Genomic DNA, 15,044 nt, shown 5'->3' with positions numbered 1-15,044 from the left:
AAAGGAGACACTGTAATACACATGAGAAGTACATTGTTTCGTGTATCAGGTGTAAGGACTACTTAGAAAGTAGAGTCAGGGAATTCAGGAATGGGAGAGGGTTCCTATTTCAATAGGTTGGTCAGTCTGGATCTTCTGGGGAAGGGGACATTGAACAAAGGCTCAAAGGAGGTGGGAGAGTGGGCCACGGGCGAGATCTGTGGGGGTGGGTCCCGGGCAGGGCCCAGGCCCCGAGGAGGAGCGTGGCTGGTGCGTGGAAGACCAGCAAGGAGGCCAGCATGGCTGATGAAAATGTGCATACCCTTTGGCCAAGCAATTCTAATTCTAGGCTATTTTAGCATTATCTAATCTATAATATTGTCTGTATATTATATACAGAAACACCGTGCAAGGTAAAGTTCATTAGCAGGGACCTGGTTAAATAACTTACATTTCCACATATTGAGTTCCCTTCCATCTGTTTAAAACAAAACAAAACAAAACAAAACAAAAATGTTTCTGTGAGTTGCTGTAGAACATGAGTGAGAAAAAGCAAGTGGCTGGACTACATATAATATATGTACTGTATAATAAAATGTAATGTCATTTGTTCTCTTTGGTAAAGTTTTTAAAAAGCTACTGATACTGGTGGTTTTACAGGAAGAAAAAATAGCTGGAGGGATACAGAACTAATCCAAGGAAGGAGATTTTTATCATGATGATGTATATATAACTTTTGAATTTTAAAAGTGAAAAAAATAAAATAAAAGGCCGAACAATGCATGTGGAAACCCAGAGATAAACAAACAAAAACTGGGGTGAGCAGAGCAGGTTACAACATGAAGAAGGCAGCTCATCAAGAATCCCCCCTGTGCTGCTGAATTCCTCACAGGGGAGGGGCTGGCACGTGGTCCAGAAGTGGCAGGAGCCCATTGTTACTGGGCAGGGTTTGAACCATTTGTTTATTTGGTTAGTGGTAGAGCAAACAGACTGAATGCTGGGCACAGTAGGATCTGGGATGAATCCAGCTTATCAGGTGGAGAGATACGGGTAGATGAGGGAAAAGGTAGAAGAGGGAGAAGAGCTTGCGGATGGGGGAAGCTCAGAGAGGGGAAAGCAAGGGAACAGGGTGTGCCACTGACAGGGAATGCGCTGCAGCAGATAGTGCTGAAAAATCAAGGACGATGAGGGTGGAGGAGTGGCTATTGCTACTGGAGAAATTGAAGAGTTGCTGGACATAGCAGAAGGGACTGAAGCCAGAGGGTAGGAGGGGTCAGAAAAAGAGGAGACCCCTCCCTGGCTGGGTCAGACTCCTGGTGACCCACTCCGAGACTACCTGGAGGCAGGATGGAGAGGCCAAAATTGATGGCCAGAATCCCTTGTCCTGTCCTGCCCTACGACAGGGAGTCTCCATAAGCAGAAGGGCTCCTAACTAACAAGACCACCCAGCTTGGGCAGTCATACTCCTACTATTAGCACAATGGAGGCCCTCAGGGTGTTCCACTTCTCTCGCCACCCCAGCTCCCTCATGCACCACTGGGGGCCTTGCATGCACACAGACAATTGGACAAACCAGCCCACTTGCCCAAGCTCCCTGCTCCTCCCACCAAACCTACGCCTTAGTGCAAACACCAGTCAGCAGCAGGAGGAAGGCCTGCATGGGCCCAGTCAATGGCTGGGGATGTCTGGGCAAATCAGGTTAGGGTCCCAGGTACTTACAGAGCAGGCATGGGGCATGTTACCTTGGCCTAGTGGTCTCCTCACCCTGTAGAGAAGGGTGCTGTGGGAGGAGAGCCAGAGCAGGGTCCTCTCAAGTACACAGTTGAGGGCAGGGGCCCTAGATTGCCAGCTCTGAGGACAAAGTACTGGGAAGAACAGATGAGGGAGCTAGGCCCAACCAAGGGTAGCGGAAGTGGGCCAGGGCTGTGGGCAAGCATCCTGGGGCTCGTCACAGGAAGTGGGTTTCAGGCTGTAAAACACAGAGACTCGTCCCAGGAGTACAAAGTGGCTAGTGGTGTCGCCTGTGAGCAGAAGCCACACTGTGCCGATGACAACAGTCAGTGTGATGTCAAACGGCTGCCCTGGCCAAGAGCAGCCCTCCTCCAGAACATTCCAGTGGGTCATACAAGTGCCCACCTGGTGACACTACAGAATATTTGGAGTCATTCTTGACCCCTCTTCGCTCTCACTCCCGTTAGCGATCAGCAAGTGTTGTCCACTCTGCCTTTTGGATCTCTCATCAGTTCCCCTCCTGATCCCCTTTCATGTCCTCGCCCGTGTGTTTTTTTGTTTTTTGGGTTTGTTTTGGTTTTGGTTTTGGTTTTGGGTTTTTTTGCATAGCTTTTGCACAACAGGGACCTTCTGCAGCGAGTGTGCTTTCTCCTTCTCTCCTGGCTTCCTCCGACTCATCCTTACTTTTTTCACCTGAAAAACGAGTATCATTTATGTACAGTAAAATTCACTCTTTATAGTGTACAGGCCCATGAGGTTTGACAAGCCCTTAGGGTTTGTAACGGCCACCACAATCAAAATATAGAGTATTTCCATCACCCCCTCCCCCAGGTAATCCCTTCATGCCCCTTTGGAGCCAATACTAACTCTTACCGCCAGCACCTGACCACCCCTGGCCTATCTTCTCTTTTGCATTTTCCAGCGTGTCCTATAAATGGTATCATTCCGTAGGCATAGCCTGTTGAGAATGGTTTCTTTTACCTAGCATAAGGCATTTGATAATTCATCTGTGCTGTTGTGTGTATCAATAGTCTGTTTCCTTGTTATTGTTGAGGGTATTCCACTGTATAGAGGTACTACAATTTATTTAAACTTTCACCAGTGGATGAGACATTTCTTCCCCAGTTTTTGGCGATTATGAACACAGCTGTCTTACACATTTGCATGCAGGGGTTTGGGTGCCCATACGTTTCCAATTCACTTGGGAAAATATGGAAGACGGGGGCTGCTTTACATGTAAGTTTGTAAGACACTGCAGAACTGTTTTCCAGGGCTGCGCTACTAGTTCCCATCCCCATTGCAATACGCGAGAACTGGAGTACCCAGCTGCTCCACGTCCTCTCCAGCACTGGGTGGCTGGCTCATTCGTTTTCACTGATTTGTCGATCGACTGATTGCACGTTCTACTTGTGTGTAGTGCTTTTGCATTGTGATTTCAATTTCCACTTCCTTGATGCCTAATGGTGAGTCTACTCATTCTTTTAAATCTCGGCTTTGTCTTCACTTCCAAAAAGCCACTGTTCACACCCCCTTACAGACCGAAGTTCCTGTTCTTTGTGGTTCCATGACCACCAACATTTATCTAAACCTTGGCCTTAACCCACTAAACTAGTTTTTTTCCTGTTTCACCCGGTTCACCACCCTGGCCTGTCTCTCTCTCTCTCTCTGTCTCTCTTTCTCTGTCTCTGTCTCTCTCTCTCTCTCACACACACACACACACACACACACAGCTCCCTGAGGGCAGAAGCAGCATCTCACTCCCTTTTGGTATCTCCAGCTCCCAGCGCAGACCTTAACCAGAATCTTCATACAATAAATATTAAATAAATATTAAATGAGCGAATGAATGATTGCTTAACAAACTAGAAAATGGACGGATGAAGGTAGGTAATTGGGTACCAGGTTTTGTAATCAGACTGTCCTGCCTACGCCAGTCAAGAGTGTCTCCATCGAGCCCCCTAACCCTTCCTCCACTGAGTTCACGTGAATACAGGTGATGCTCCGGATGAGAACTTTGGCGATGACGACAACACCGAGGACGCTGCTGGGGTGGGGGTGGGGGGGCGGAAGGAAACAAAGCGGAAAAGGCAGGGCCAGAAACGGAAGTGCAGCGGGGAGTTAGCGGCATTTTCCGTTGCCATGGAGACCGGGCAAGCCAGGGACCGCCGTTCGACCCAGTCTGTGTCCTACGGGTTCTCCGAGGCAGCGTGGGCGCCGTCCTCACCTCTGGCTCGAACCCGCAGTCCCAGCCAGTCCGCACGGCTGTCCTCCCTCGCCTACCCGGAGACTTTCCACTACGGCTTCGGGACTCGGCCCCGCCGCTCCTCGCCGCTGGGGCTTCCGCCCCTCCCGGAGCCGCAACTGCTGCGTCTACGCCCCACCTCGCTGCGCACCCAGGACATCTCGTACTTGCTCACTGGCGTCTTCCGAAATTTGTACACGACCGAGGTGATCGGCGAAGACGTGAGCGCGAGTTTGATCAAGGCCCGCGGCAGCGAGAATGCGCTCCACGAGGAGTTCGTGGACGAGCTGCAGCAGGTAATACAGCCCGGCTCCCGCGCGCGCTTCCTACCAGTGCTCAGTGGGGGCGCGGGGCCGTGGCGTCCGCGGACAATGAGAGGGACCCAGGGCGCGCCCTCAGGAAGGCTGTCTCCTGCCGCTCGACAGGTGTCAGCACCTGCTGGGTGTCAGGTGCTGTTCCAGGCACCGGGGGTTGCTGCTGAGAAAGAGCTAAGTCCCTGCCGCCGTGTACTTGACATTCTAATGCAAGGATGCTCGGAACACACACTTATACAAAATACATACCACACACATAATGCCCGTATCTGTAACACCTATCTTTATTTCTCTGCAAACATACACATCACAAACAGCCATACCTAGGAGACATTGCGAGTTTGGTCCCAGATCACCAAAATAAAGCGAGTGGTGATCTTTTTACTGGTAAAAGGTCTTGCCTTTAATTGGTTAACAAACAAACGCAAAAACCTGCAAAGCTCAATAAAGCAAAGTGCAATAAAAAGAGCTATGCCTGTATTGTATACAGTGATCCCTCACCTATCTCGGGAGTTACATTCCAGAGACCCCCCACGATAGGTGAAAATCTGCGAAGTAGCAGCGTTATATTTATTTTATTATTTTTATATATATTTTAAGGCTTTATAAACCCTTCCCACACTCTTATAAACACTTCATATGCTCTTAAACACTTTCTACACTCTTAAACCTACGTAATTTTAACAACATAAAATTCTATATGGGTACCCACCAGTGAAGTACACAATCGTCCCTCGCTAAATTGTGGTTCACTTATTACGGCTTCACTGTATCACAGGTCCTTAAAAACCCGCGATACAGTGAAGCCTCAATAAGTGAACTGCAATATAGCGAGGGACGACCGTATACAAATAAAACGACTGGGGCAGATAGCAGACTAGTCGTTCCTTGGAGATAAAGCTGAAAGTCATACCCCCACCCTTGCCTTGGGGGCCCCTGCCTTTCTATGGCAAACCACAATCTTAACCGAGCCACATCCCTAGATTGCAGGAGGCTGCCCAGGCTGTGGAAAAGCGACTCTGCTTCCTCATCTGGGCAAGGAGGCCAGCAGCTGACTTGCGTTGTCTCTGCTGGCTCTGCCTGCGCACTGCGCTGCTGAGGACTCCCTTAACGGAGGCTCAGCTGAAGCGCTTTCAAGCTGCTGAGATAAACTCCGAGGAGCTGGCAGCTGGAGGCTGTGTGCTCACTCCACTCCCTGCAGCCCAGTAACATGTGCTTTTTTGCAGAGGCGCAACCCTTTGTCTATCGCAGCGGTGTGCTCACTTGTATGTGGTATTTCAGAGTTTGGGTCACAGCTCTCATTACTATGAAGTCAGGGGACCAGGTTTCCAGCTTGCCTCTGTTATACTGACTTTCCTATGACACCTTCGAGCCATTTTCCTCTGTCCGTCTCAGTTTTCGCATACGTCAGGTTAGATCCGATGGTCTCTATGGTTCTGTGGCTGTCCTAGGCTTCACAGGAAGCCCTGACGCTGGGGTGAGGTTGAATAAAAGCTGTGTGATCTCATACTTCTGTGCCCTTGGTCACCCGCCCGCCAGATTCGGGAGCTCTATAAGCAGCGGTTGGATGAGTTTGAAATGTTGGAGAGACATATCATTCAGGCCTGTGCACGGTCCTTGGCGGAGAGAGAGCGAGCCAAGCGCAAGGCCCAAGTTTACGACTTTGAGCCCATCATCAAGATGCCTCCAGGTGTGTATGAGGAATTCCCCTGTGCCTTTCGCCCCGATTTCCCAGCTGTGAGTATACTCCCGTATTCGCTCCATTGCCCACTCTCCAGTCTTTATCTGAACGTCTGGACTGCAGGTTGCCGACGTGATGTTTCATTACCACAAGAGGCTCCTGGGTGCACGTCTCCAAAACAGGGACACTCTCCTACACAACCAGCACACAAGCCTCCGAGCTGAGAAATCAGCACTGGTGCAACCTTAACCTCCAGCTCACAGGCACCCCCCCCCCCCCCCCCCCCCCCCGCTGACCCGCAGTGGCTCGCCCTCCCCTCTGGTCCGGGATCCTGTCTAGGAAGTCCTGTTGCGTATAATTGTCATGTCTCTCTTTTTAGACTTTTTGTTTGGAACAATTGCTTGGATCTTTTCCTGTCTTTCATGTTTTGACAGTTTTTTGTTGTTTTTTTTTTTTACCACCTTGACCATTCTTAAGGGTATAGTTCAGTAGTTGGTGTTAAATAAACTTTACTGTATAACCATCACCACCATCCACCTCCATAACTCTTTTCGTCTAGTACAACTGAAACTTTGTATCTATTAAACAGTAACCCCACTCCCCCCACCACAGCCCCTGGCAACTACCACTTTCCTTCCAGTCTCTGGGATGTCGGCTACTGTAAGCACCTCAGATTAGCGGAGTCATACCGCATTTGTCTTTTTTGCGACTGGCTTATTTCACTTAGCGTAATATCCTGGAGGTTCCTCCCTGTTGTAGCGGGTGTTAGTGTTGAGTTGTATGCGTTCTTTGTAAATTTTGACTGTGAGCCCCTTACGAGTTACATCGTGGGCAGATACTCACTGCATTTGGTGGGTTGTCTTTTTGCCTTGTTGATGGTTTCCGTTGCTGTGCCAAACCTTTTTAGTTTAATGTGGTCCCGTATGTTTATTTTTTCTTTTGTTTTCCTTGTCCAAGGAGATGTGTCAGAAAAAAATATCGCTAAGGAATGTCAGAGATTTTACTGCCTGTATTTTCTTCTGAGAGTGTCATGGTTTTGAGTTTAATCCTTTTTGAGTTTATTCTTGTGTATGGTGTAAGAAGGCGATCTAGTTTTATTTTTTGCACACACCTGTCCAGTTTTCCAAACACCATTCATTAAACAGACTGTCTTTACTCCATTGTCTGTTCTTGTCTCCTCTGTCATCTATTAATTGACCATAGAAACATGCATTTATTTCTGGGCTCTCTTCCATTGATTTGTGTGTCTGTTTGATGCCAGTACCATGCTGTGTTAATTACTAAAATTGTAGTATGGTTTGATGTCAGAGAGCGTGATACTTCCAATTTTGTTCTTTGTCAAGGCTGGTTTGGCTATGAGGGGCCTTTTGTGGTTCCATATAAATTTTCGGATTATTTGTTTTAGCTCTGTGAAAAAAGCCTTTGGTATTTTAATAGGAATTGCACTGAATCTATAATTTGCTTTAGGTAGTCTAGACATTTTAATGATGTTAATTCTTCCTATCCATGAGCACAGTATATGCTTCCATTTATTTATATCTTCATTTTGTTTCTTATCTTCAGTGTCATAATTTTCGAAATACAAGTCTTTTACATCCTTGGTCAAATTTATTCCTAGGTATTTTTTATGCAATTCTAAATGGGATTGCCTTCTTAGTTTCCCTTTCTGATAGTCCATTTTTGGCGTATAAAAATGTGACTGACTTCTGAATATTTACTTTTTATCCTGACACTTTCCCAAATTCATTTGTCGGCTCTAGTAATTTTTTGATGGAATTTTTAGGGTTCTCTGTATACAGTATCACGTCATCTGTAAATAATGACAGTTTTACCTCCTACCTTCCCTGCCTTTTATTTCTTCTTCTTGTCCGATGGCCGTGGCTAGGACTTCTGCTGCTGTGCTGAATAAGAGAGGTGAGGGCAGAAATCCCTATCTCATCCCGATCTTAAGGGAAACACTTTTAGTTTTTCCTAGTTTGAAGATATTAGCTACGGGTTTGTCATTCGTGGCCTTTGTGATGTTGAGCTGTGTTTCCTCTGTTCCCACTTTGCCGGGAGTTTTTATCATAAGTGGGTGCTGGCTCTTGTCAAATGCCTTTTTTGAGTCTATTGATATGATCATGTTTTCATCCTTCATTTTGTTTACGTGATGTATCACGTCAGTTGATTTGTGGATGTCGTACCAGCCTTGCATCCCACAGAGTTTGCTGGTTCTGGTTTTGGTTTTTTGTTTGTTTGTTTGTTTGTTTTGTTTTATTTAATTATCATAGACGCTAGGTGCCGAGGGTCAGCCTAAGGTGTAAACTTAAGGCCTCCTCAGGTCTTTCCTGAGCCTTTCCTTGGGCATGTGCGATCATACTTCAGTTTTCCCCAAATATCCAGTTGTTTTTTAATGTCATAGTATTCAGTACCTGGCTCCCATAAAGGGAAAAGCAGAGAGATGAAGGGGTAAAATAAAGGTGCCAGCCCTTTAAATTCCCTGGCAGTCTCCTCAGCGGGAGGGGGAGGCGCACCAGTAACAGCTGCCGCCTCTTTGTCCACACCTCTGCGATCAGAAGCTGTAATCAGCGGCCAGAGCACAGATCCCTGGTTTTTGGAGGAGGACAGGGCCCTCTCCGTTCACCCAGGTTCCCACACACTGTATGCAGGTTGCCGCGGAAGCATGCGCACAGAAGCCTGCTCTGGGCCCGGAGATGAGGGCCAGCCAAGTGCCACTGTGCTCCATGCTGATGTTGACTGCGGTTTACTGTCCAGGCCTTTGCCTGGGAGTTACAGCCTTCGATAGACTCCAGAGTCCCAGACTGGTTCCATCAGGCTGACTCCGCCAGCACGACCAGTCGTTGTCTAGGTGGAGAGACAGCTTTCTGGTGCTTCCGACTCCACATCTTCCCACAATCCCCTCCCTTGACCGTTCTTCACAGGCCTTTCATTCTGCAGGGTGGTCCTAATGCTTCGCCCTGACCAGCCTCGGACTCACGGCTGGCAGCAACACCACGTGGGTGATGCTCTGCTGTCCTCACTGTGGCCCATCAGGAGGCACAGGGCATGTTAGCCTTGGTCAGGCGAAACAAAAAACAGCAGAAGCACTAAAAGGCATCCAAATCAACAAGTTCAGAAATAGTTTTGAGCAGTTGAAAGAGTCTTGATAAGAGTATGGCATCCAACAGAGAGGACTTTGGAGGTGACTGAAGTTTAAACATGTGAGAATAAGCACACAATGTTTTATAAATAAATTCCATTTGGGGGGAATGTGTCCCCCTCCTATGATGGGAAAAATATGTATTCTTCACTTGTCTCGCCTGTACCCTTGGTTTTAGGGTACCAGGGTTTTAGGGTACCTGTACCAGGAGGGGAGACACTCATCTGTGCAAGCACATTGCAAACCTCTGCCCACATCTCATTAGTCAAAACACATCAAGCACATGGCCAAAGTCAAGAGTAAAGACGCACACCCTGTCTCTAGGGGCAGGAGTCACGTGGCAAAGGATGTGGATATGGAGACAGGTGAAGAATCGTGGCCCATTTATTCAATCTACCATACTTAATGCTGTTTTGTTACAGGCCTTTCTGTAAATAACAATGTTTTAGCTCCAATAATACCACGGCACAGCCTTGCCCCATGGCTGTCCTCTTTTAAGTGGCTGGTAAACGTTCGCTGATTAGTTTCCTGAGTCTCACAATGACCACCGGGGCTCTGAGAAGGAACTTGGTTAGGTGGTTTAGGCTCCGAGGATGAGGAAGGTGTGGGTGTGGCTTCTTCAGCCTTTGTCCTCCATTCCCTCCTCCGCAGAGAAGACTATCTTCAGATGGTGTGTGGACAACGAGTTGCTACAAAGGCATCATTTGATCTGCCCGGACGACTACTACAAAGATGTCCTGCCATTTTGCTCCGCACCCAAAGGTAATGCTGGACTCTCTCTGAGCCTCTGACATCCCAGCGAAGCTCTTTAGTAGCAGGACCACCTTTGCTGCCATTTCCTTTTTCATAGTGTCCCCCTGCCCCCCGGCCGTTTTCTTTCATCTTGATAGTGACTCTTGGGAGGCTCGAAGCTGAGCATGCCACTTCCCCATCAGCCCCCTGCACCTGCCAGACAGAAGTCCCAACTCCTCATTGTGGGACGTGATGCGCCAAGAGCTATGAAAGTGTTCAGAACTGTATTTGAATGAACTGTAATACAAAACCAAATACAAAAACCAAATGTATTTCGGTGAAGACATAGATAAGCAAAGGGCAAGTTCCTGATGGAGTCCGAGCGTGGTCCTAGGGGTTTTCCCATACCTCATACAGGACCCGAACAAGTTTTCGCCCTCTGAGTATGGAGAGAAGATTGGGTAGGAAGGCAGAGAAGGGTACGTGTGTGTGAAGGGAATGAGAGAGAGAGATCTGGCTAGTCTCCTGTGATACAGGGGGCAGAATCTCCTTAGAATGAGTTGTGGGGTGGGCAGCTGGCCTTACGCAGGGAGGCAGTGCTTTGGAGGAGTCGCCGTGGATTTTGTGGTCAGCATCAGGATGGCTTGCTGGAGCCAGGCTCGGAAGAAGAGCCCCCCAGCAGCCCTGGTCCATGAGACTCTGCTGACCTCTGGGCCGCTGTAGCCAAGAAGGGTCAGGGTGGGAGGGTTGGGACCCTGAGAGGTGAGTGGGCGGTTGTGGGAAGAGTCCCCCGACAGCCTGAGCCACATAGAAAAGGCCAGAAAGATGTAGCAGAACCACGTGTCATGGAATACTAAGCCACTCAGTATTTTTTAAAGTTAGTTGGGAGCCCACTATTTTATGCAGATGAAGAAGGGTGGCATTGCCGTGTATTGAGGATTTATCAGGCATTGTGCTAAGAAACGTGTGGTGGTACCAGTTTCGCCGTGTTCTTGCCAAGCCATGAATGTTCTCACTGAACCTTCTGGGGATGATCTTAAAGGTATAAAAAACTAATACAAACTTTGATTCCTGCGTGAGCTTTTTAAAAGCAGAGCATGTTCCCATGTGGACGTGCGTGTGTGGATCACAGTGGTCCACGCATGTCCTTTGGCCGTGTTTGACAACAGATCTTAACAGGCAAGTCCTAAGTCTCGAGTAGATAAAATAAAGGCCAGGAGTCATTTATATGCTGAAGAGCAAGTATATCGAGCAGGACATGTGAAAGTTTAGGACAAGATACCAGGTGGTCTTATTTAGTCCTCTGAGAAACGCCCACCTCCTCACCTTGGTATGGCAGCTCAGTGGGTTTCCTCGGTGCCACAGGCAACTTCACCCCTGGCTATTTGAAAATGACGTTCAGTTGTGAGAAGCGTTCCATCACCAAGAAAGAGCTGATGGAGAAGCATGACGCTTCATGCAGGAAGACACGCACGAGGTCTGAGTACGAGTCAGACTACACTGTGGACAGCCTGACGTGGGGCTCACCGCTAAAGACCAAACTCAGCACCAAAGAAACTGCCAAGGTTAGTGTCGAGGCGGGGGCTGGGCCATGTGGGGGCGGGGCAGTGAGGACAGAGGGATGATGAGGAGAAGGAGTTCCAGGGGACATGGGAAGTCGTGATAAATCCACAGCCAAGTCCAGAGGAGAGCGGACATTGGCCGAGATGTCAGCACGCACAGCCTCTCTGCCTGGCATTGACTCTATACATTTTTGTGTTTCAAAGACAGCAAGTTCACCAAAGAATAAAAACTGGATGAACCATTTACGTGTGCCGCAGAGACAATTGGAGCGACTTCTCCTTGCCAGAATAGAGGACCGGAACCACTTCCTCAAAAACCCTCGGTTCTTCCCTCCCAACACTTCATGCGGAGGCAGGTCTCTCGTCTTTCCTCCACGGAAGCCCACGCCCGCAGGAGAACTCCCGGGAGGAGAGCCGGAAGAGAGGTGTGTCTTCCCCTGACTTGCAGTCTCAGAAAATCTGACCCTTCAGAGCAGCGATGTTCAACCCATGTGCCACAGGAAAGTTTAAAATATGCAGTATCTGACAGTTTAGTCAGGGCCACTGACCTCTTTCCTTTAGAGTGTCAAATAAAAAAAAAATGAGAACAGCCAACATAACACTAGCTGTCTGGTAGGAATGAATCAAAAGTATATTTATTTTATTTTTAAGATTTTTAAAATTTATTTTCTTTTTAGAGAGGGAAGGGAGGGAGATTAAGAGAGAGAGAGAAACATCAGTGTGCGGTTGCTGGGGGTCATGGCCTGCAACCCAGGCATGTACCCTGGCTGGGAATCGAAACTGCGATACTTTGGTTCACAGCCCGCACTCAATCCACTGAGCTATGCCAGCCAGGGCTAAAAGTATATTTATTTTTTTGTTAGATTGGCAAAAAAAAATAGACTTTTTTGGTGTGCTGCAGAACGTTAGTAATTAGTTTGTGTGTGCCATGAAGTGAAAAGGGTTGAAAATCGCTGCTTTAGAGTAAAACCCAGGCGGCCCTAGAGGTGGCCTGGCTTATGAAGGATCCTGGATTTCTGTAGAGGGACAGGGTGTCATTATCAGCACAGAGCAGGGCCTCAGAGCTGCCCACAGACGTGGCCTTGGGACATTCCCAGGGTCCTGGGTGTGTGCTTTCCGGGCCTGCCGCAGTCTTGAGGGATAAGGTTACACCTGAACAGTCTGAATCAAGTGGAGGGATCTCTCCAAGTCATGTGCTCCTCCCACGGGGGTTCCTATGTATTAATAAACATGTTTAAATTTTGATTAATCGCAAATAATTAGTCTTAAGTTGTGACTTTTCTTTAAGAAAGTGCCTTTAGCTATATTTCAATAATTGGTCTAGAGAAAGAAATGAGTTGCTTCATGGGTTAATAATTTTAATAGACTTAAAACTATTAACTTTTCTTTTGTTAGACAAGTAATATCTTTTTATTAAGAAAAATTAGAAAAGACTACTATTTCAAAGAAAAGCCGGCTGGCGTGGCTCAGTTGGCTGCAGCATCCTCCTGTAACTGAAAGGTTGTGGGTTCGATTCCTGGTCAGGCACGTGCCCAGGTGGCAAGTTCAATCCCTGGTCCTGGCGCTTACGGTCCCTGGTAGGCACACGTACAAGCGGCAAGCAGTGGTGCTTCTCGTGGGCATGGATGTTTCTCTCACTCTCCTTCCATCTCTCTCCAAAAAAGCAATGAAAAAATGTCCTTTGGTCACGATTAAAAAGAGAAAGAGAGAAAGAAAAGCAGCACCTGTAGTAAAAAGGCAGTTAACATTTTGGAGTGTAGGCATCCAGAGTATTTCCTGTGCACGCTGGAAATGAAATCTGTAGCTCCCTGTATCTCTACAAAGATTCAATAATGCTGTAAACTTACTTTGTAATCTGCTGGAACAACAACAAAACCCAGCAAATGACGAGTTGTGAGGACCTGTGGGGCTTGGGTGTGTCATTTTACACGGCTGAGTTTCATCATGTGGACCAAACTAACAGCCTCTCTCCTCCTTTGCCCTCCGCAGCTATGTAGACACCCCAGTGTTCCTCGCCAAGCCGCCCGTCGCATTTTTCACCAATTATGAGATTGGATCAGCCTATAAGGTAGAAATCTTACTTTTTGATATATCCTACTCAATCCGCTTCCCAGTTTCTAAAAAAGCCTTTATAACAGAACTCTAAAACCGTGCACAAGACTAAGAAGAGACTATAATGGACCCTGTGTGCCCACCACCCAGCTGCAGCAGATCACTCCAGTCTGCAAACGTGGTTTCGTCTGTTACCCAACAGTTTCCTCGTGTGCGTGTGCGTGTGTGTGTGTGTGTGTGGTGGTGCACATGTGTACATTGGAATGTTCTAAGGAAAAGCGTAGACATCATGCCATTCTTTAGTTAATATTTAGTATCTCGCCCTGACTGGTGTGGCTGTGTGGGTTGGGCTTCATCCCAAAAACCGAAAGGTTACTGGTTCGATTCCCAGTCAGGGCTCATGTCTGGGTTGCAGGCTATGTCCCAGGTTGGGGGCATGCAAGAGGCAAATGATGGATATTTCTCTCTCACATTGATATTTCTCTCCCTCTCTTTCTCCCTCCTTTCCTCTTTCTAAAAAGAAATAAATGAAATCTTTAAAAAAAATACTTCAGTTTCTATAACAGCTAAGAACTTTTAAAGAAATAACCATTGTCACACCCAGAAACATTAATGATGATTCCTTAATGTCAACTCATAGCCATTCATGTCTGGTTTTCATCTGTTTGGGGTTTTTTTAAGTCAATTTACAGTTGGTTACTTTGAATCAGAATTCAAATATTACATTTGGCTAACATATCTCTTATTTCTCCTTTAGTTGATAATTCTTCCTACACCCCCTTCTTTTGAAAAATGCCTTTTATTTATTTGTTAAAGAAACTGCAACTTCTTAGATCTTGGATTAGGTGGATTGCATTTTTGTAGTGACATTAAACTTGTGTCTTTAGCCTCCATATTTTTCCATAAATTTTATGTTTTCCATAAACTTTATAAACTCTATATTTTCCATAAACTTTAGATGTAGAGCTTTGATTAAGTTCATGTTCAATTTTTTTTCCTTTATGCAAGGGCATATAATAAGGTAAAGACAGTCTATTCAATAAATAGTGTTGGGAAAATTAGACAGATACCTACAAAAAAAGTGAAACTAAACCCCTTATACCATATATAAAAATAAACTTAAAATGAATTAAAGGCTTAAATGTAATGCTGGAAAGCATAAAACTCCTAAAAGAAAATAAAGGCAGTAGGGGATAAATAGTAATGGAAGGAAAATACAATAAATAAATAAATACGTTTTTTAAAAAGACAACAAAGGCAGTAAGCTCTCTGACATTTCTTTTAGCAGTACTTTTTCTGACATGTCTCCTGGGACAAACGGGACAAAAATAACAAATAAATGAGATTACATCAAACTGAAGTTTTTGCACAGCAAAGAAAACTGCCAAAACATGAAAAGACAGCCCATTGAATGGGAGAACATGTTCGCCAGTGATACAGCTTATAAGGGGTTAGTATCCAAAATGTATAAAGAGCTCATACAACCCAACACCCAAATCCAAACAATCCAATTAAAACCTGGGCAGAGGACCTGAGTAGACACTCCTCTAAAGACGACATCCAGAGGGCCAATAGACAGATGAAAACATGCTCAGTGTCACTGATCAGAGAA

General features: G+C 46.6%; 1 protein-coding gene across 1 annotated transcript in view; it reads left to right on the top strand.

Moving 5' to 3' along the window:
- Window positions 1-3,787: 3,787 nt before the first annotated feature.
- The window catches only part of DLEC1 (DLEC1 cilia and flagella associated protein), a 48,274-nt gene continuing 37,017 nt past the window's right edge, over window positions 3,788-15,044 (top strand). Inside the window, exons 1-6 of the mRNA XM_036030510.1 lie at window positions 3,788-4,248; window positions 5,806-5,956; window positions 9,738-9,848; window positions 11,184-11,383; window positions 11,585-11,805; window positions 13,370-13,448. Of these exons, the coding sequence (XP_035886403.1) occupies window positions 3,850-4,248; window positions 5,806-5,956; window positions 9,738-9,848; window positions 11,184-11,383; window positions 11,585-11,805; window positions 13,370-13,448 (1,161 nt within the window). The 5' untranslated portion in view covers window positions 3,788-3,849. The remainder of the gene's footprint in view (window positions 4,249-5,805; window positions 5,957-9,737; window positions 9,849-11,183; window positions 11,384-11,584; window positions 11,806-13,369; window positions 13,449-15,044) is intronic.

This window comes from Phyllostomus discolor, chromosome 7, assembly GCF_004126475.2.
Source record: "Phyllostomus discolor isolate MPI-MPIP mPhyDis1 chromosome 7, mPhyDis1.pri.v3, whole genome shotgun sequence".
NCBI lineage: Eukaryota > Metazoa > Chordata > Mammalia > Chiroptera > Phyllostomidae > Phyllostomus > Phyllostomus discolor.
The sequence above is the reverse complement of the archived record's forward strand: the minus strand, read 5'-3'. Positions and strand labels throughout refer to the sequence as shown.